Source organism: Tauraco erythrolophus, chromosome Z (genome assembly GCF_009769465.1).
Source record: "Tauraco erythrolophus isolate bTauEry1 chromosome Z, bTauEry1.pri, whole genome shotgun sequence".
NCBI lineage: Eukaryota > Metazoa > Chordata > Aves > Musophagiformes > Musophagidae > Tauraco > Tauraco erythrolophus.
The window spans coordinates 87,951,865-87,974,857 of record NC_141496.1 but is presented as its reverse complement, the minus strand read 5'-3'; the positions used below and the strand labels follow the sequence as shown (position 1 = coordinate 87,974,857).

General features: G+C 39.2%; 1 protein-coding gene across 1 annotated transcript in view; it reads right to left on the bottom strand.

Moving 5' to 3' along the window:
* The window catches only part of TTC39B (tetratricopeptide repeat domain 39B), a 30,297-nt gene extending 26,044 nt beyond the window's left edge, over positions 1–4,253 (bottom strand). The window contains exons 1-2 of the mRNA XM_009992361.2: positions 4,246–4,253; positions 125–235 (exon numbers count right to left, since the gene is read on the bottom strand). Of these exons, the coding sequence (XP_009990663.1) occupies positions 125–219 (95 nt within the window). The 5' untranslated portion in view covers positions 220–235; positions 4,246–4,253. The remainder of the gene's footprint in view (positions 1–124; positions 236–4,245) is intronic.
* Between the last annotated feature and the right edge of the window lie 18,740 nt (positions 4,254–22,993).

Below are 22,993 nucleotides of genomic sequence, written 5' to 3'. Positions count from 1 at the left end.
TTTTGGACAAAAGGGCATAAATGAGAACCACTATCTTCAGAGGCCTTAAATTAATCTTCAGCTACCAGATAGCATGCTTTATATTATCTGTTTACAGCAACTTCAGCAAATAACAGGACCTCACCATGGACGAAGTAGTTCCAAGGCTTCAGAGAACTTATTGTTTAGAAATAAGTTTAGTGCCATTGAACACTCTTCCAGAGCACACTTGAGATCCATCTTGGATGCCCTAAAAAAAGATTTTTAGTTTAATCAAACTGTAAATACAAACACAAAATTAAAATTTTTTTTTCCTTATATAAACACAGGTCTTTTATAGCAATTTTATTACTCGTTTTCAAAATGTAGCTTTACAAAAACAAGTCACGTGCTTAACACTTTATCCATGCTTCATGGATGTGCCCTCTTTGCTTAAGTGATGTTTATGGCTTTGTCCTCCCGTTTTTACCAGTCAGTATGCAATGGAGTAATTTTTACTGATATTTATACAACACAAATACTCAAAACTCATCACTGTGTCCAAGCTCTTCAGTTCTCCGTATCAGTACAAATGCAGTTTCAGACTCTGTATTCAGAACTAAATCTCAAGAGAGATGGCAAAATAATATTTTCGTCCAAGAAAGCCATAAACAGACGCTCACTCTGCAAACAGCTATGCCAAAAATAGTCCTGTCACAAGCCTGCAGCTACGCCAAAAGCTTTTGTTCTTCCTAATTCACTTCAAGTAAAAATCACTTGCACTTGCTTAAGAGGAAGCCATCTAACAAAACCGCTACCTCAGTCAGTTTTGTCTGACTCAAGAGTGCTCACAAATTGCTCCATGGGCAGAACTGGTGACAAACTGGACAGTCCTGGTAGCGATGAATAGCTAGAAGCTACGCAGCCTTCAATGTGCACAGCTGGATCTGGAAAAGATAATCTGTCTACAGCTTTAAAACAACAGGTTTAGGCTCTATAATGGGCTTTATCCAAGTAAGGTTAAGCAGTGGTAAGCAACAGATCATGTCAACGAGATCAATATTGAAGGGCTGACCAGAAGAGAAGAATCCTGAAGGAGAAATTTAAGAAGAGAAATGACAGGGGCGAACAGCTGCTCTAAATCCAATAGTAATGCACATACACACACACCAAAAAAAATAAAAAAATCAGGCCATGAAAAAGGGGGACATCAAGATACGATTGGACAGTTTTGACATGGAACCATCAGCTTCCTCTACCCTCTCCACCCTCTATAACCCCCAAAAAATAAAACTGCGATAAGGTTAGATGACATCCCAAAATTCTTTTTAAGCTTTATTCTCTGTCATTTTTTAGTGGCAGTACTTGAAAAATTTACCTTCTGTAGAAACATAAAATCTCTAACTCAATACTTGGCAGCTACTAGATAGCACAGAACAGATAGAACAATAGCAGTATATTTTATCCTGCTACAAGGAGACCAAAAAAATCAGCATTTTGTTGTTGTTTATATGCTACTCTTCATACCCTAGACTGCACTGGAAAACACAGAACAGAAAGGTACAATTTATAATTCATACTACACCAGCTAATCTTACTGAACTTCTTATCCAGATATTCATTTTTACACGGCAGTTCCACTAATTATAGGCATATATTATGGTCTTTTATTTTTATTCAGAAAGCTTTACATTGTTAATGTAAATACCAGCACAGTGGTTTTCTTATAAACCTTATCTTTGAGACTACTTTGACATGTTACAATTGAACTGTAAAAAAAGTGTAGCTGTTTTCTTGGGTTTTGTTTTTGGTAGTGTTTTTTTAATTTTCAAAGTCCTGAATCTTTTGGTATAGAAGCCTGTGTGATTCATCTTTGCAAGACAGTTTATAATCAAGGCTAGTCAATGACAGAAGTATATCTGAATAAATCCATAAGTTTATTTTTCAAATTTCCCCCACTGTATGTACTATGTCAAAAGTTTCTGAAACACACCTCTCCATGAAAAACTGAGAAAGAGAAAAAAAGACTAGCAGCATTGTTCCTAAATAGTTACAAAACAAGACACTATTTTCATTATGAATTCAACAGGATCATGCACAATTTCTCGTTTTCCCTTTCAATACAGTTTGCTTAATCTCTTCTTTTTTTTTTTTTTTTAACTTTCTCCTCTGTCTCTCACATACCCTATTAATTCTTTTCACTTGGCTCCTCCTTGATGAGGGGAAAAGGAAAGCAGTATATCAAGCATATGAATTTTTATCAGAAAGCAGCAATTTCTTGAAGGTTACGTAGGATTTAAGAACTTCCTTCTTCATGTTTCAGCGGACACAGCTTTTTATATCTATGATGCTACTCACACTGAAATTAACAGGGTACTTTGCACTTCCCAGATCTAACTGGAAGAATCTTCAGAAAATTAGAACATCAGACACTGAACTGTAAATGCACATCATCGCTTCATGTTGCCATCTTGCATGGATTTACAGGCCAAAACGCAGCTTGCCTTACAATTCTAACACAGAGACACCTTCCACCATTCCCTCCAGAAAAATGAACCTATTGACCAAGAAAGCCATGTAGGAGACTATACATAGAGTATCTCCGTCTCCTCACATTGCAAATTCACACCTTCTATACTTTAGTTCAGGAAAAAAAACCACCAACCAGTCAAAGTCAACCATAAACTCATTTTGTATTTTGCACATTCTAGCTTCCAAATCCAGAAAACAAAATAACCTGGCTGAGCATTTAGTCTGGATACCTGCCAAAGCCTCAGCCTGTAACACCTCTTCATAGTCCCAAAGGAAATTTATTTCCAGAGCCTGGATCAAGAGAACCACAGACTAGAGTACGAAGCATCCCGCCTATTTGGCAAAAGAACGGACTTAGCCCTTCACACTAAATCTGCTCGACTGGTTAAAGGCTTCCAGTTAACAACAATAATCAGAAATAAGTATTCTTAAGATCCTACACTTCCTACCCAGTAAAGTAGAATTAAAATGTTTCTCAAAACAAATACGAAGAAAGCAATTGTATTTTAGTGCACCCAGACTCTGAATATGTAAACAAATATGTCCAAATAAAATATTTATACAATCAGTAGAGAAATGTACACATTTACATATCCTCTTCAAATGTCTTATATAGTACGCCCTCCAAAGAGTGGTAAGAAATTAAAAAAAAAAAAAAAAAGACTCATTTATAATGATTGAAAGTTTTAAAAAACACTCAATTTTATTAGCTAATTCCATGAATACAATCTGCTAACAAATCATTTTCAAAAAACTAATCTTCACCTAGATTTAGAAGCTGTTTTTTTTCCTGGTACGCACGCCAGGACCTGAGTTAGACCCTCAATAACATGCCATCACCACCACCGTGTGTTCCCATACTTCTATAACCTCATTTCACATTTGCTTTTTAGGAAACTACGCTTCACTCAGCACTTGCCTGGTTAGATCACGCATTCCATTTGCTTTGCCCTTCCCTCTAGGAAAGATGGCTACTTGTTTTCAAATAATTTCTCAGGAAAGGAAAAAAAACGGGGAGATTTTCTTTTTTAAATTACGAATTCGCAGTGATTGCCTTAAAAGAACCCACAGAAAACAAAGCTGAGATCTACTAGATGGCAAGAATGAGTTTTCACTCTCTCATACCTGCGCACCACAGCTACTTTGTGACTACTACTGAAGCAGTGCCCTGATCCAGGTGTCTTCCAACACAAATCCCAGTGGCCACATTAAGTGCTGGGGGCAGAAGACCTCAAAATTCCAGAGGACAGATGGACTTTCTAGTCCCTTCCCAGCATGTTTGCTAGCTTTGAGGCAGGCCAAGAACTCTGTGAACTACTGGAAGAGAAAAACCAAACACGAGGCCATGACCTGCTACATAGAGTATGGAGGCACTCTGAATGGTCATCTGAAATAAGAGAGGGAAGAGAACTGCAGGTAAGAGATGTATAATTACACAGCTCATAAAAGAACCTGAGGGAAGCTGGATCCTTCAAAACAGCAGGTAATTTAACAACTAATCTCTACTTTATTCACGTAGTTGTAAAATATTTGGGTTCAGCCTAGAAAGAATGAGAGAGTTTCCTACCAATTCATGTGGAAAGTAACAGCAAACAAATAGATTAAAGTATTACATTACCCCACCACTGTACCATTTTTCTGAATGCAAGGATAAAGATGTTAAAGGCAACCTCCTATTTCCACTGCTTCTCAGTGAATAGAAACACATTTTCTGTATTTGTATGCTGTAAATCTGCACATTTCCTACCCTGTAATCAGCAACTGTTGGAACTTCCTTTGGAAGGAAAATCTAATATCTATTTTGTATAACATAGCCACGAACATGCTGGCTTTTTAGCTGTTACGAGAGAGGACCGTTAGTCATCAGGGTGGCAAACGGCATCACACCAACTCTAGCATCCCCAGGGTACGTATCAGTATTTGTAAAATGATTCCACAAACAGGGTTCATGTGCTTAAAACAACTGAGCCCTGGCGCCCCGTCAAAACTGCCTTTTCTTGTTAAATGGGTAAGCAGCAGATCTCTCCATCACATTGCTGCCATGTTCTTTTCCTGTGCTCCAGGCTAGTTCCCGCTCTGCTGCCTTCACGTGTGACCAAAGCCTGCAGACAATGTGAACAGCACTGCTTACGTCAACACTTTTACTGTTCTTTATACACCAAGCAAGCTTATGAAATTATTCTGCCACTTTGGATATAAAACTTGGGAAGCCAGTTTTCTCAGAATCCTACTTACGGTGAGTGAATAATTTTCTCTACCAAAGAGTTTCACTCCTGTTTAATTACTCTTCACATATATTTTCTACTGTTTTCCTATATTCTACAGCAGAGGAACACAACCAGAAGGAATCACTCCAAGTCAGATTCGTAACTTGATACCAGAACAGTCAGAAGAAAGGAGCATACTGACTCAGAAGAAACTTGGCTATCTTCGCTGGCAGACAAGGAATATTTCTACGCAAAGGCTCAGAAAAAAAGCACATTTCCTCCTCTCCTCCCAAAACATCACAAGCCAATTTCTACAGCAAGTTAGCAGACTCATGAACAGTTCAGTGAGCAATGCTGACTCATACTCTCTTTCTGACTCATGTTCTTCTCCTTCTGACTCAGGCTAATTTTGGCAATCTCATTCCCCTCCCCCCCGCCACCTCCACATACAATTTCCTAGAATTGACAGAAACATAACACATTTTATCACCTCAGATGAGCATATGCTTTCATTTATCTCAGAGTAGACAAACTTAACTCTACTTCAGTGAAATTACTACACATTTTACACCCAGTGAATACAGTTCACTTCTAAACAAAAAGAAGAAAAATATGCCATATTGGGTGTTACACAAAGGTAACAATGTCACATTACAAGGAGAACAAAACACCACTGTTTTACTGTCTAGGCACTTTAAGGGTAACTTAAAAAAATGCTGAGTGTTAGGAAAAGGTATCTTTTCACTACTATTCCAAACTGCTTTTAAGAAAAAAGAATAAATGTTTTGAATTCCAGCAATAGCTTATGTATCTTGGGCTTGGTGCTGAGCTACTCATGAAACTGTTCCAATACAGTGGGGATATACTGTCCATAAGGAAGTTATTAGGAGCTTTAAGGAGGTTTTTCCAAACAACTACTAGGAGTTGCAACAGAAACAAAGAATACTGACTTGAAACCCCTGAGATGTATAGGAATATTTGCTATTAGGGTGACAATCCTCAGGACATACACAAAGCAAGAGGATTAGTACTTTAGAACGTCAAAGCAGTTTATGGTTTATTAAGACACTTTCCTTTTTTTCCCTACAGATTAATTAAAAAGTGAGTGTAACTACTAGCCTAAAACAAATGAAAAAAACTTACCGCTCTAGTATTTAAAAGAAAGTTATTTAAACATGTAATGAGTTAGGTAATAACACCTGTCTGACCACACCAGGGCTCAGTGAAAGAGCATTACTGAAAGGCAGTTATATAGCTACAGGCAGGTATTAACTGGGTACATCCTGCTGTCTTTGTATCTGCAGGAGATTTAATCAGCTTTTAATACAATGACTCCTGGTGCAATGATCTATCAACTCTTCACTTGAAAGGGGATTCGGGAGCTAGAAACAGAAGAACTGCAGAAAAGTTTACCTTTAATCTATTTTCCACATTTTAAAACATATAGTTTGGACTGATTTCCACAGCACTTTATTAACATAAGCTTCTTAAAGCTTAAACATGTGAGTAGTACTTTGCATGAATAGGGACTGCACAATTCAGTTTTTGAACTTCTAAAACCAATCGTTGTCTCTTACAAGAAAGCCAAAATAATCAGCCTCATCTGATAAACAACACTGAAGTGCCAGCTACTTGGTTGTGTAGAGCTACTGTTCTCGCTAACACAAGTCTCACTGGGCTACAGTTACCAAAAATACCTGAAGTTACCAGTGGGAGCAAAGCAAAATTTCCCAAGGGGAAAGACACACAAAAACAAGAAACTAGCAATAACAACTTAGTTTTAAGATACTCACATTAAGATGCACACCTGACAAACGAAAGTGAGTGAAAAGAGAGTCTGCTAAAAATTGAGGGGGTATACAGAGAGGATGCTATTTTGATGATAAAGATAAGAAAACAAGATGCATTACATCTAAGAGAACACTTCCCCAGGAAATAACTACTTTAGCAAACAAGTGACCCTTAACACTTACAAAAGCTTTATCAGAAGAGGAACCTTGTAGAGGTATTTGTTTGCGTAAACTCAAATGAAAATCATTCTGGCTGTCAACCACAGTATCAACAGGTAGGGCAGCAAGAAACTACTATCTGTAGCACTCTTCTTGAGTAACGTATGTGCAGGCATTTGCTACAGTATTTCCTGCTGAACTTAATGATGACAAAACAGCATTAAAATGCACTGTTCTCAGGCAGTTCTTGTCCTCTGCAGGAAGAGTCAAATAGTCCCAATATTCTCTCAGAATCTGACGCTCACTGTTGCTATTCAGAATCATAGAATGGTTCGGGTTGGGAGACACCTCAAAGATCATCCAGTTCTAACCCCCCTGCCACGGGCAGGGAAACCCTCCACTACACCAGGTTGCCCACAGCCTCATCCACCCTGGCCTTGAACACTTCCAGGGATGGGGCAGCCACAACTTCTCTGGGCAACCTGTTCCAATGCCTCACCACCCTCACAGGGAAAAATTTCTTCCTTATATCCAATCTAAATCTCCCCTCTTTCAGTTTAAAGCCATTGCCCCTTGTCCTATCACTACACACCCTTGTAAAAAGTCCCTCTCCAGCTTTCCTGTAGGCCCCTTTAGGTACTGGAAGGCTGCAATAAGATCACCCCGGAGCCTTCTCTTCTCCAGGCTGAACAGCCCCAACTCTCCCAGCCTGTCTCCATAGCAGAGGTGCTCCAGCCCTCGCATCATCTTCGTGGCCTCCTCTGAACCCGCTCCAGCAGCTCCATGTCCTTCTTGTGTTGGGGACTCCAGAGCTGAGCACAGTATTCCAGGTGAATGTTTCTATACTTTCCGAAGTAGATCTTTCTTTTTGTAGTAATGAATATCTTCAATCAGAAAAAAACAATATTTAACTGTTTACATTCCAAAAGTCAACAGGAGTAACTATCTTGTCATGCATCTTAAATAGCCAGGACATGACGTCTTAACGGAAAATAGCAGCTGATCCTCACCAGAATCTACTCAATAGCTCCATTTTCTTGGCTAGGAGACTCAGAGTACTTTTGAAGGCTGCTCTACTTTAAGTGTGTTGATCCTTTGTAATGTCCAACAACAGCGGTGATTCTGATGCTTTTTAGCTGATGGGAACCTTCTTCCCCTCCCTCCCTTACTGAAGGGACCACTGTGCAGGTACATCGTGCTTCTTCCACATACATGGCACTGAGCTCTATGCTAATGTGTACTTCCACGCAGGCTCAGCATAAAATAAACTCAGGCCTTCAACAGAGTCCTGGGGGGGGGGTGTGGGGGGGTCCGTGTCTCTGAATCCACTGTCTCCCTGGAAGACTTTCTCCCAGCCAAGATCAAAAGCTGTACTCAAACTGCAGTATCAAAGGTCATGGTTTACAGCTCACAAAGAAAACATTAAATCATCACTTCATGTTAATGTCTTGCATGGCTTGAGCTGCCAAAACATACTTGATGTCCTCTTGGTCGGTCTTACTAATTAGCAAAAATGCAAACCATTTAAAAACTGCGACCACCACATCACCAATCACTTGTTAAACTCAAATGACCCAGATGCTTTGTGTTACTGCAGCACAAAGGCTTTCTGTCCCCAGAGTCCTCCTTTTGCTGTGTTTTTAATTTTGAACTATGCCTCAGATTAGCAGTATGTCACTAAAACAAGGATATTTCCATTCTTAATTCTGCAATATTCAGCAGTCGTGCTTTAAAAATGAGGACATCGGTCATGAACAGGTTCTTATCTCTTGATCCCTGCCACTAATTTTCTACTCAAGCATACAAAGCCCTGCAGTAGTCTACTACTACTCCTTCCTCTTCAGTCTCAGTGAAGGCAAAACACAGTCACCCTTTACTATGATAGAAACACTTTCTTTCTGCCCAGCTCTACAAAATAACAATATAAAAACCAGAATTCTTATTTTCTTCAATTATTTTATCCTTCACCAGTGTATGCCAGTTCCTCTTGTGATACCTGTGCTGTCAGATATCTCTTGCCTCTTTATGCTGTCAGATTCTTCAGATTCTAAGCTTTAAATAGAAAAAGCAAACTAGTGTATCTGTCCATAAGTAACAGACAAGAAACACTTCTACTTTCTCTGTTTAAGGAAACATCACTGAACTATGCTTCTTAGTACCTATTTAATGTTACTCCAAATAGACGGTGATCCCCTATTTCTGTGAAATGTTTCCAGGATTGCTCATCTCCTTATGAACGTTTTTGAATGTTTATCTCCTTGAAAAATCTATTATAGGACTGTGTTTCACCTTCTTTTTACATGTCCAGCTATCAACTGCAAAGATTTGCAATCTCCAATAGGAATTGCTTTCACAGTAACATACATCCATGTGTATCTGTCGTATCTGAGCAAGCATACTACTATGTCTGCTATCTGGACATATCTTTTCAAATAATTTTCTTCATATTTTGAAAGCATAGTACTCCGCACCATTAAGTTAGCCATTCGAGAAGAAAAATCTTTTCCATCTTATCCCTGTCATCCATCCCTCACATATGAGCCAACAGTAATAACTTCACTATTCTGCTCAGTGATGTGCCAAAAATCTAGTTTGGATCATTTCCTAAGAGACAATGTTATTTGCTATCACTTATACCAATCCCTTGCACAAACACCAAGATGCAACACAAGTATAAATCTCATCAGGTGAACAGTGAGATGCTTTGTAGGAGAACCATCTACCTACGTACCCACCACTAAGCAGCAGGTGGTAGGCACCACTCCTCACGACAAACACCCACCCACACTTCTATGACACGTAGCGAAGGCTAACATAAAATAAGTTTATTGCCAAATCTGACGGAGATATTCTGTTAGGTCTACATTTTATGTACAGGATAGTTCAGTGAAGGGTGGCTGAAGGCTTACCTTGTCCTTGGTATTAAAATCCGCAGATCTACATACAGTGAACATCAGGAAATGTTTATAAAAATGTTCAAATAAAAGCAAAGAGAGCAGCTTTCTAGTTATGTTGTATTTTCTTCTTATTGCAAGGGACTGCTCCTAAAAGTCACAGGTGTGGGACTCAATTGTGGAATTCAAGATTCTAATGCTGGAATTCAAGATTCTTAGGGAAGCAAGGAGGGTGCACAGCAAGCTCACTACCCTGGACTTCAGGAGAGCAGACTTTGGCCTCTTCAGGGATCTCCATGGCAGAGTACAATGGGATGACGCCCTGGAGGGAAGAGGGATCCGAGAAAGCTGGACAATACTCAAGGATCACCCCCTCCAAGCTCAGGAGCAATGCATCCCAACAAAGAGGAAGTCAGGCAAAACCACCAGGAGGCCTGCATGGATGAACAAGGAGCTCCTGGACAAACTCAAACACAAAAGGGTAGCCTGCGGAGAGTGGAAGCAAGGACAGGTAGCCTGGGAAGAATACAAGAAATTGCCTGAGCAATCAGAGATCACGTTAGGAAAGCTAAAGCCCTGACTCTGCTCTCGTGAGACCCCACCTAGAATACTGCGTTCAGCTCTGGGGACCCCAACACAAGAAGGACATGGAGCTGCTGGAGTGGGTCCAGAGGAGGCCACGAAGATGATCCAGGGGCTGGAGCAGCTCTGCTCTGGAGACAGGCTGAGAGTTGGGGCTGTTCAGCCTGGAGAACAGAAGGCTCCGGGGTGATCTTATTGCAGCTTTCCAGTACCTAAAGGGGGCCTACAGGAAAGCTGGAGAGGGACTTTTTACAAGGGCGTGTAGTGACAGGACAAGGGGCAATGGCTTTAAACTGAAAGAGGGCAGATTTAGATTGGATCTAAGGAAGAAATTTTTCCCTGTGAGGGTGGTGAGGCACTGGCACAGGTTGCCCAGAGAAGTTGTGGCTGCCCCATCCCTGGCAGTGTTCAAGGCCAGGTTGGATGAGGCTTTGGGCAACCTGGTATAGTGGAGGGTGTCCCTGCCCATGGCAAGGGGGTTGGAACCAGATGATCTTTGAGGTTCCTTCCAGCCCTAACCATTCTATGATTCTACAATTCTGTTTGGTTTTTTGGTTTGTTTGTTTTAAAAAATAAATACAAGCAGAGATGCACCACTTCCAGGAACAAGTACTGTATCAAGTTTGAATCTAAGGAACTCTTATGAAAGCAGAGCTTGTATTATTCTCTTTGAAGACTACTGACCTGAGTAAGAAACCACATACACCCTTCACACCCACGTTACGTAGGTGCTGGCACATGTCTTTCAGTATCTTGCTGGCTTGGTACTAGAATCAGGCTCTCAAAAAGCAAGGTACACCAGGCAAGCCTCCACGAGGCTGGATTTTCTTCGTCTATCTGTATGCATGCTATGCATTTCTCCCATCTGGAGAACAATTTAGAAAGGTAGAATCAAATTGAATAACCATTCCTACATTTAGATGTTTCTTGTAGTGAATAAATTAAAGCATGTTAAATCCTGTACGTTAAAGAGATCACAGTATTTTTAAATTGCTAATCACTTAAAGTTTATGATTAAAAAGGACTCTTAACCTGATGCGTTAGTTTAAAAATAATCAGGGAAAGATATAAGAAAACATGATCTATGTTTTTTTCTATCATAAACCAAAAACTTTCTGCAAATCATTTTACCATTTCACCTAAAAGCGAGACTTCAAACCACTTACAATCACACAACAGAAAAATGTTAAGCCATAAGGCTAGAAGTTTGAAATTATTCCAACTTACATAAATCACTTCCCATCTGAGGTTCTTATCATCATTAATACAGAAAGTCTACAAACCACAGCTATCTGATCCATATAGCAAATGCTATCCTTTTTTATCCATATGGTAAATCCACTAGTTTACGTACACAGCAAACACTGCATTCATTATGCACACATCCCTTTTTATGAGAAGCATGGATTTTAGATAAATAAAATTGTGTAGTTTACGTATTCAATGGAAACATCATCACCTTATGGGAAGCACTGAAAAAAACTTCATCTTGATGGAAGTCAGGCTTGATAAAATAACTCCTTCGCAGGCATAGTGTCTTCACTGTTTCAGGACTTCACCAACACATGCTGTAGTCTGTATGCTAAACATTCATTTAAGGAAACCCAACTGGCAGCAAAACTATCCAGTACTGTGCTAGCCAAATTTGCAAACAGGCAGAATTTACTCTAAAAGCTTACTATATTACAAGCCATTCAACAACAGGCAGTTTTTTAAAAACAAAAACTGAAAACACACAACAGACACACACCCCCAAAAAGGGTAATTTCATTTAAATTATATTAGTTTACACAGCTTGGTATTTTGGTAAACCCATTCAGGTAACACACTCATTTTCACTTCTTCCTCCCTCAGGACTTTTTTGCATGCCGTTATTTACAATCCCATCCCATAGCGGATAGAGGCAAAGAACGTTGTTCTTACCCAAGTCCTTCCTGGGTACTAGTTTTCACTTGAATTTTGGAGACACCTATCCACCCACGGAACTGGTAACAGTGGAGGACAGAAACGCCATGTTATGAGGAAATTCAGTTCATCGAGGCTACACCTTCCTTCTCAGCACTACCTGACTAGGACAGAGCATTTAGCCTGTGATTTGTAAATCTGTATCAGTGAATCCCTGGACTGTTGCCCCAATACCACGGGACCTCCCTGTGGCACCCTTTGCACAATCAAGCAATCTCATCACTAGGGCATTTTCATTTTCTTTAATAGCATTGGGGTTTTTGCTTGGTTGGTTTTTGGGGTTTTGTTTATTATTGGCTTTGCTGTTTGGTTTGGGTTTTTTTTAAGTTCTTTCTTCTCTCTCCTCTTGCAGAAATGCTGATGCAGAGAGAAAAGAAGAAACAGTAGCTAGCTGATACTATGTATCTGTATACATAATAAAGAAAAAGCATCAACAACTATTTTCAAAAGCAACAGCTGTAGAAAAGGAGCTGGAGCTCTCAGAAAAAAGAGACAGTAAAAAGGGAAGAGGTAGCTGGGTGAGGAGAAAAAAAAAAAAGATGTCGTTGGCCTTGTTGAAAATCAACAATTAGCAAAGTGATATGCGTGAAAATGAGCTGAGAATGACTTTACAGTTTTCATTTCTAACTTGGCATTGTCAAAAGAAGTTCAAACCGACAGCTTTTCATAGACTACTGGAATTTCACTGAGAGAGCATTTTACTTGATCAATCATTTCACCTTCCCAGACACAGGTAACCTAACAAGGAGGCAGATAAAGCTCTGCTCCTCACAGAGCAGAAGATGGGGTGGGGGTTGCTGCTAGCATTTTAGGAGGGATGTTTTCCTTGTCTTCTTTATTAGAAAAGCAAGCTCTAATTTTAGCCTTTCTAAACTTCACAGATACATATTTAGCTACAGGAGACATCTTTTATTTTAGAAATTATTACTGCTTACAGCAGTAGAAATCATTTGTAATACCGTCTTATGAATGAAATGCATTAAAAAACACTCAAACACACCAAAAACTTTTATATACAAAGAAAAACTCCTCCTTAAAAGTCTCATCTGACCTTAAACTTCAAACGTCAGACCACCACCTGTCAGGAGACCAATAGTGTTTCTTTCCTTTACGTTCTGCATGTGACTCTTACTTGTGATCTCGAACTTTGGGGGCACGCACAGGACTGTCTTTGTCCCACTCAGAAAGCAGCCCAGCGCCCACCGTGCTGCTTCGTGAGAATCTGGCAATGGAATTCAAGAAAGTGATCAAAAGGTTTTGCTTCCAAACATTTACTTTATGTCCACAACTCAGGGGACAGGCAGCGGTGATGAGATAAAGGAACTTTCCTGACAGGCTTTTTTATTGAAAACATGGAATTTGCTTATCTACATATTTATTATCAATGCGGTATCTGAACATCACAAGAAAATATGGATCGCTGTATCCTTACGTGTTATTACTACTCTACAGATGCCACAAAGCAACTGAACACAAAGGAAGAAAACCAAGGCAATGTTGATCATCTTGCACCTCTCGGAAAAACACAGAGAGACACATTTCTAGCTGCCTCTTTTTTTTTTAAAAAAAAAAAAAAAAAAAGAAAAGAATGAGTGTTCACAAATGTTTCAATTTTGGACTGACCATTAATCTGATTCAGAAAAATCAACTTGTTGCAGGTCAGGTGTTTTCAGAATCTGAGGGAAAAATAAACATCAGCGGCTTTATCTGACACCAAGTTATTTAAGTTCCAACAGCGAATTGCACTGCACATGCACAGAAAGCAAGAGGCAAGTTTTCCATAATGAATCAGCCATATTGTGGGAGCAAGACACATGGCAACTACCTCGATTACTACTCACCCACCTGAATATGCACACACAGTTTATCTCATCAGTAAAACAATTGTGAAATAATCCTATCCACACGTATTGAGCTACTCCAGCACGCATTTGACACAGTATTGCAAAATACATGACATCCTAAAAACAGTCAGCAAAACAATCAGATCACAGGTATCTAGAAGTGACCAGAGTTTGACAGAGGGGAAAGAAAACACAGAGCAGCGTCAGTGTCACTTTGCAGGCAGGACAAAAACCTGCTTTATGCTGTTCTGCTGGACACTAATGGAAGTGTACAGCACTATAAAAGCTTGTCATCAGATTTATTAATAGAACTCAGTTCAGGTTCAACAGTATTTTTAGACATATGTTTTAATATGACATCTTTGCAAGTAAACTGAGAATTTATTATGTTTGCATATCCCTTATCAGACTAACAGTTTATCTCAAATAACCCAGCTGAGGTCAATGCAGAAATTGTGGAAAAATGAGCACCTGAATATGCTAGAGAGCAATACTGCCAAAACTTAATATACAATATGTAAATACACATAAATAGAGTTCACACTCACACACACAAAGAACCCAACCAACCCTGATCTGTTCAACGTTTCCCTTAGAAAGTAGGTCTAAATAAGACATGCTGAGAAGAAAATAGGTTGAAAAAGATCCTCCTGAAGGAGCTAGCATATATAAATAATAATGACAGCTTACTGACAGTTTTACACAAAACGAGTAAGAATATCCCATATCTTGCTATGGAAAAAACAAGAAATAGATCATGCAGCAAGTAGGACACCAGATTGGGCCAGATGTTTATGGGACTAACACTGCGCCACACAAATATTGGCTTAGATCCAAAGAGACAATTAGGACAACGTGACCCTAGTAAGACACTCTTCCTAAACTTCAAACCAATTTACTGGAATTTATTACATACTGAACTTAGAGCGAATGTTGGAGACCTTAAATTACTAAAAATCTCTAAAAGCACGCTGCATTACACTTAACATTCAGTACTTAGAAAGCACAGAACTGCATCCTATGAAATAAATTATTTAAATTCAAAAATTATATAACTGCGAATGGTTAAATGAGCACAGCTACTAAAAGTAGAAGATACACTCTATAAATGGAGAAAATAACTACAAGTCTGATACTGTCCTTAAATTACCACATTTTAAAGAATGGCATCCCAAAATACACACCTTGTGGTGTTCTACAACCTACAGCATCTGAGCTGATTAAGCACTGACATCAGCAGAGAAGCTTCTGCTCTCTAAAAGCATTGTTCACCACTGCAAAGCGCAGAGGAAAAACAATGATTTCATAAACTCCTTGTGAATATATCATCTTCCCTCCTTTTCAAGGAAATCCATCTAAAAAAAAAATTTGTAGTTTAAGAGTTCAGCATACCTGCCAAAGTAAATTTTCACAGATAAAACCCCATAAATCTGACTACCACATTCATGATTTCAGGGACGAGTAGGCAGAGATAACATACTTACAGGATTAATTCAGTTTACTTCAGGTATGTAAATATAGTCCTTATGCAAAAATAAGTGCTGCTTCTTTCACTCAGTTCTTTTTCTACTGCAAACACGCGCAAAAAAAAAAAAAAAAACCAAACAAACACACGGAAGAAAAGCATAAAGAGAAAAACAATTCTGTTTTATTTCTCAATATCCATGAGGTTTCATTAATGAGCTAACAAGCAAAAAGAATAAAAGGATAAAAGTTCACAAGCCAGCAGCTGGCATCACAGGCACTCTCCATAGCCGAATTCAAAAGAAATGTCAGTTGGAGTGGCAGCAGCTACAGTCAATGCTGGAAGCTGATGCCTCTGCGGGAAGAGGATGCTGGGAGATTTTCCCAATCTGTGCTGCAGCCTAATTCTAATCCATCACTCCTAACTGCAAGGAGAAAATGGAGACATGAGGAACGCAAAGTGATTTAGAGACAAAAAGGGGGTTACTCCAGTATTTCCTGAGTAAATTTAAAAAACAAAAAAAAAAGATGTTACAATTGAAGTCAGACAGGAAAGAAAAATATACTAATGTAATTGTAGTAAAAATAGATCAAATATACAAGAGTTGGTAGCAAGCAGCACTGAAGAAAACTAACCAGCTCATGTTTGATTTTCATTATTTGATAGTACTCAGATCAAAGTAATTTTTTTATTAACCCTTTGACACTTATTCCCCAGAAATTTTTAGCTAGAGTCCCATGACCAAAATAAATCGATAGCACAGACAGGCAGCTAATAACCAGTTATCTTCATGAATATCAGCAGCAATAGGAGAAAGTAGGAATCAGAAGCAAAACAGCTGCAACAGAGATAGTTTCACCCCCTTGGTCTAATCTCTCCAGAGGAGATATAAGGAAGCTCAGCACACGGGAGCTAAGCAGCACAAAATTAAGCTATGTTCTCCACTGTTACCTTTGAAAGTATTCTTTAAAGCTGTACCACCTGGGCTAATAATACCTATTCCTAACTATGTTTACCGTCACAAACTGAGATTTACTCACAAAAATGCCTCAAAGAAAGCCTTTAACACACAATGCAGAAAACTACAGATTTGCATTTACTCATTTCAGATGGGTGCTAAGTAATAAAAATGGTAATACTTCAAACCAATCCATCTAAACAATTTACTTCTCAAATACGAGTAAGAATGCAACATACTAGTAAAGAGTTGGACAATATTTACTAAAAGACCTGAGGAAGCCAGGGGCTATGATCAGGTAACACAGGCTTTGCAGGACAGAGACGAGATGGACAGCTGTAATTTACGGACAACAGCACCTTTAAAATCAGGATGTTTGTACCTTTTCTCTGAAATTGTGCCTGATAGCACTAAAGACCAAGGAGTTGAGAGATACTCAAGTTCCACCTGACTTGGAAGAAGGGTTTCCGTGTATTGTCGCTTTAGTTACTCGGGGCTGGGAGAGTCAAAGCGCCCCGGATTTTTCTCATCTTGATTGCACGTGAAAGGTAACCAGTTTTGAATCAAGGTTGAGAAATCACATAAAAATCGACTCATTTCACATACAAAATATACAATGTTCTGTCTTTAACTCGGCGTAAGTTGCGGACAGTCCACGCTTGAGGCCTCAGGAAGTACTTCCCAGTAAAAGCTGAGGAAGAATCAGGAGCACATTTCTGCAAAACTGACAGAAGCAAGCTTTCCATCTGCAAACATCGACACATGTGCAAAAGATTTTCCCCGAATTGACTTAAAGTCAAAACACTGATACACACTCAAGCCACCTTTCACTTGGATTGTTTCCCAAAATGCTCTGAGACAGTTTTCAGTAATCGAGGGGCGGGAGTGAATAACCAACAAAACGCAACATTATTAAAGACCAGAGAGGTTTTTGTTTGTTTGATAGTTTAAAGAATGCGGCAAATCTGGCTTTCAGTTCTTTTCCTCTAAAAACAATACTCCTTTCCAATATCTGAGCAAGTCATAACCTACAAGTTTTTATTTATCTATGAGTTTGAGCTCATCTTTTCATTTTCTTATCTAAAGCACTAATGACTTAAATATTGTACCACCAATCCAAAGCATTAAGAGTCTACATCCCTTTCAAAGTGTCTGAAATTTTTCAGAGAAGGCAGTTCTTGAGTTGTGTGACTGCAAACAGCATTACGCAGTCTTCGTTAAAGCACAGGATAAAACATTAATTTCCTGAAAGAAATTTAAAGAACGGAAACACAGATGTGATCAGTAGATCATGCATTCCAGCCCAACATCGAGATTCCAACTAACAGACTCCAGAAGTCTCCTGGAACCCCCACCCCAAAAATATTATGTGACTTTACTGCTATAGTGTTAATTTATTTTTTTTCCATGGAAGAGCAAGTCACAAGCAGGAACCTAAATATTTAGACTCAATATACAACAAACTTCTTCTGGCAAACACTGGATCACAGAAAAACAAGCTGTAGTATGTCTGTGCACCAGCCTTTCCGTGAAGGCTTGCAAGAGAGCAGCAGAGTGTGGAAGAGATGCAGAGTTTCGGGCAGTTCTGTGTAGAACGTCCCCGAGATGTACTGTTTGTTTTGTTTTGTTTTTCCTCCTCTCCTCCTGTTTTTTCCCCTCCTTGCTTTCTAAGAAGCTACGGGCACAGGTGGAATTACACATTTCGAAGTCAACAGAAGATACCAATACAGAAACTTGCACAACGCAGCCTGAAGACTTTTACTCAAATACAAACACACAGAGAAATCTTACACCCGAGGCAAAAGGTGTAGTTGCGCTAAATATGGAAGAGTTAGGAATGACATAATTATTGTCCACTCAAAACCCCTCAAACTTAACTGTTTGAGGTAGAGAAGAATTTGAGAGATTAGGCTGATGTCTCACTACTGCAGCTCCAAGTCTTGAGACTGACAATAAAAAGTACTTACTGGGTCATTTTTATGTAGCTATGAAAATATTATTTACCGGATAGAAAAAACACCTTTCTGGACTCTTTTTTTCTCTTGACCTTGAGGACCAAACATATGAAAATAAAACTTTGATTGTTTATATTTTCACAGCTGTTTCTCACCATTTTAAAACAATATCAGATTTCAGTTCAAACTTACGGAGACAAGCACTGTTATTAAAAGTTTTTGGCTTCCTGAATTCAAATTTGAGTTTAGGGCCATTTCCTCACCTGTTCGATTTCATTCATTGACAATACACACATGTGCCGGGATAACTGAAATCTTAACTACACTTCTGAGATTACAAGGATAACCTGCTCTAACTTCCTTAAACACTTCTGGCCCTTAATCTATCACCCCAGTAATACCACACAGAGCTGCTTTGGTAGGATCAAGGATTAACAGTATCCAGCTTTGGGTAGGAAAAGGAAATGCAGAGGAGAAATGGCAATATAGCAATGAAATATGCCTCTTTCTGCTGAAATTGATAGAGAAAAATCCTAAGAATTCCATTATTCATCAAAAATAATCTGTCAGCTTTTCTACAGGATTCAGGCTTCCACCTTTTTGCTATTTCGTTTTTTAAATGTCTTTGAACGAGATCTCACTATCTTTCCACTGATGCCTCAGGGTCTAGTGTCAGAAACTTCTATACGAATAGCGCAACGTGAAGACTTCCTCTGCACATCAACTGTTGGCAGCACTCAGGCAGACTACTAGGTGTCCTCCTAAACACAACTACAAAACATCTTCTGTAAACATATACTCAGGCAGCTACCACTATACAGTTACTCTAAATGTTGTTATAGGCCTCTGATAATGGGGTGGTAATCAAAAACATCGCCTTTACTTCAAAGAAAATGATTGCGTGCCAACCAGTACCATACAAAAGCGTAACAACTTCATGGTCCTGGCACATACAAATGTCATTTTAAGGAACAGCAAGTGAAACGGTATGAGAGGAAACCCAAACGCAATTAAAATTTCATACCAGTTCCTAACAAATTGAGAACTTCAGAGGACAAAATACATAAATCAAAATAGCAATGACAAGGTCAGTACATGCTAGGCATAATATGGCAATAGTTAAAAAGCTGTCGAGAACTCAAACCTCTTTTAATCTTCTTGAAATTATACTCCGGCAACAGAAAACATGGATGTCTGCATTCCACAAATAGAATTTCTGATTAATTTGGAGAAAAATTAAGGTAGCAGAAATACATAGGGAAAAAAAAGCCTCATAGAAGTTGAGAGTTATCTTGTTCAGTAAGATTGAAATTAAAGTTCATATTTTTCCATGGTAAGATTCAGGTACTGATGAAGCATTTTTAAGAAGGATTAAATAAAACAACAAAACACGCATAAATTTGTTCCATCCATGTATGGTTTTGAACCTGTAGATGCTTGGCAGGTAACAGCATTAGGTTACCTCATAAAACAGATTTGCCCAGAACTTAACGTAAGTAGACATTCTGGTGAAAACATGGCAAAATATTTGATAAAAAGTAGCTTACCACCACTAAACAAGTTGGAGAGGCTTGAATTTCCGAAACAGAAAGAACCATTTGTCTCCAGTAACTTGGTTCCTTTTACAACAGCATATGCCAGTTTGAAAACAGTTCTGAGTCAACACAACCATGTAATGGCAAATTTACTTTCACGTATATCCCACCTATCTTCTTCGTAAGGTTGGGGATGCTGTATCAAACATTATTGCCACGGCAGCACTTGGAAAACTTATTAACTCTCTGGCAGAGTGAAACGCTACCGCTTGCTTTAAGCAAGACAGTAGGCTAACCTACCCTAATAGTCTTTTTTTGGTGTTGGCACTAATGAGTAAGGAACAGCACTCACAGGGGGAACTTCATGTAAGGGTCCCTCCACGTTTCTACAAAACAAGTATTTTGAACTCACTACAAAACTGTTTTGGAGTTGCTGTGTGTAAGCCTACAGTAGCCACCATGAGTAGAAGATCACAAAAGAGCCTAGCTAAAGAATCTAATCTGTTCATATAATCGGACCAAAAAACAATGAATTGAACTGATTTGTCCCCAAGTCGAGCCTGTTTTGCCCTGGGCCATGCTTGGTTGGTGATCCCTCCCTGTTCTTATCTCAACCTTCAAGTCCTATTCTTTTTCTTTTTTGGGGGGTGGGGAGGCGAGCTAGGCTAACCACAACAAACAGGCTGAACTAAAGGCTATGAAACCTGAACAAATGGAAAGTTAGTTTTAGAATACACATATAGCAGAATCAGTCAATAATTTAAGAGCACAGGTGTAGTATTTTTGGTCGGTGGATGAGGACAGCAGCCACATTGACAACTGTTCAACTAGAGATGTTATGTAGCAACATGATTTCTGTCCCACTAATATTCTCTCCATCATCCCACACTTATCCTTCTACATAATGGTTATTACAGACAGAAGCAATACCAGCCAGAAAAAACTAACATGAGTCTAACTTCTACAGTGCTATAAAAAAGTGTTTCTGTATGACAGCACAGAAGGGAGACTCAGGAAAGACAAATCAAAGCTCTGCATGCCAATAATAAACACTCATGCCCAGCTCAAGTATCAATAAAAACAACAAAACAACCTTCTCACAGAAGAAATGAGTGTTGCATAAATACTGTCCCCCTCTATTCTGCTCTCATGAGACCCCATCTGCAGTACTGCGTTTAGCTCTGAGGCCCCCAACACGAAAAGGACAAAGACCTGTTGGAGCAGGTCCAGAGGATGGCCACAAAGATCAGAGATGATCTTTTGATCTCTGGGGAGACTTTCTAGAAGCCTTCCAGTACTTAAAGGGGGCCTACAGGAAAGCTGGAGAGGGACTTTTTACAAGGGCATGTAGTGATAGGACAAGGGGCAATGGCTTTAAACTGAAAGAGGGCAGATTCAGATTAGATCTGAGGAAGAAATTCTTCACTCAGAGGGTGGTGAGGCACTGGAACTGGTTGCCCAGAGAAGCTGTGGCTGTCCCATCCCTGGAAGTGTTCAAGGCCAGGTTGGATGGGGCTTTAGGCAACCTGGTGTAGTGGAAAGTGTCCCTGTCCATGGCAGGGGGGTTGGAACTAGATGATATTTGAGGTCCCTTCCAATCCAAACCATTGAGTGATTCTCAAAGTAAACATGACAGAGTCACTTTCTTCCCTCTCCCAGGGAAGCAAGGGCCACAGAGAGAACTTATCATACAGCAACTGCTAGGGAGTCAAAGGAAGAAATAGTAATCATTAACGTAAAAAGTTGTCAACACAAATATATCAGATTCTTCTTTCCTTCCTTGTGAGTCTCAGGAAGCTACATGTTTAATTTTTCAACTGCAGTTTTACATAGAGAGCAGACCTTACCACTCCAGGTAAGATACAAACAGAGGGTCTGGCAAATCTGCCGAGGCCATGGAAATCTCATCAATTAAATTCAGTCCAAAGCTACTGCTCTTGGGTCTAGAAGTGTTTTAGCAATCTGAGGATATAACTAGAAGTCTCCTTCTCATGTGCTTTGTGGTACAAAAATGCAATAAAATCCTACAGAAAAAATAGAACCACTTATGAACAGCATCATCTGTTTCCATCACAGTTTAAGTAAGGTGTTGCTTCAGCATGAAACCTAATGCCAGAGGAGTGACTATATCTCACTTGATAAGGGAAAAACATCTGTGCAGCAGTACGTTATGAGGTATAGCAACTTCCATTTGAAAATCCTGCTTAGATGGTCTTGCATTATGTGTGATCCAAAGTTTTTCCACTAATGCTGAGCTATTGTTTTTCACTATGCAGAAATGTCTAGAGCCACCAGTGTGTAATGCTATTTTTAATGCTTTCACATTTGTTGACAAATACTTCATCACATATATCAAGCTAATCACACTTCCTTTTCCCTACTCCTGGGGACCTTAACAGTCTGGAAGATGTGAATGTAATTAATGCATATAAAATGATGATTCCCTGGAATAGTGTATTCCATCGCTGTATAAATAGTTCTAATAAAAACATACACATTGAAAAGAAATTCTACTTACACCGGGATGTTTTCAAAGGCATCTTCAAAATTTTCCTGCAAAAGAAAAAAAAAAAGTTTCAATCAAATGTGCATGTGTTTTGGAACTCTTTCTGTAACACAGCCGAAAGTTACCATTACCAGATAGCACTTAATTCTGCAGCATGTAATAACAATCAGAATATTCAAAGTCTACTGGCGTTTTGTTTTGCTTTCAGTGGAAACCATTACCCAAACAGACACATTTCCTACGGGCCTACTACATCAGACTACAGTTAAGTTAAACCAAAGACGTCTTCCTTTTCAGACTCCTACACTTCCACCGTGTAAATCACAGAAGGCAACACAGATTTACACCTCGGGAGTTTTTACAGCACATCTGATGTATCCAGGATGCTCTAGTTGACCAGTATATCTACATACTAAAAAAATAAATGAAGTGTTCTAAGCATATAGCTGATATGTAGGTTGGCCAGAATATCTAGACCAGGTCCAGGATGCATTATAGACAGCGTACATATACAGTCAGCTCACACACTAGTAGCAGTTATGTAAACGGCTGGGTCCAGACATCTAGAGGATGTCTTTTTCCACCTAGACTCAAACCTCTTTCCATCTAGGTTCAAACTTCAAATTAAAATAAAGGAAGAGAG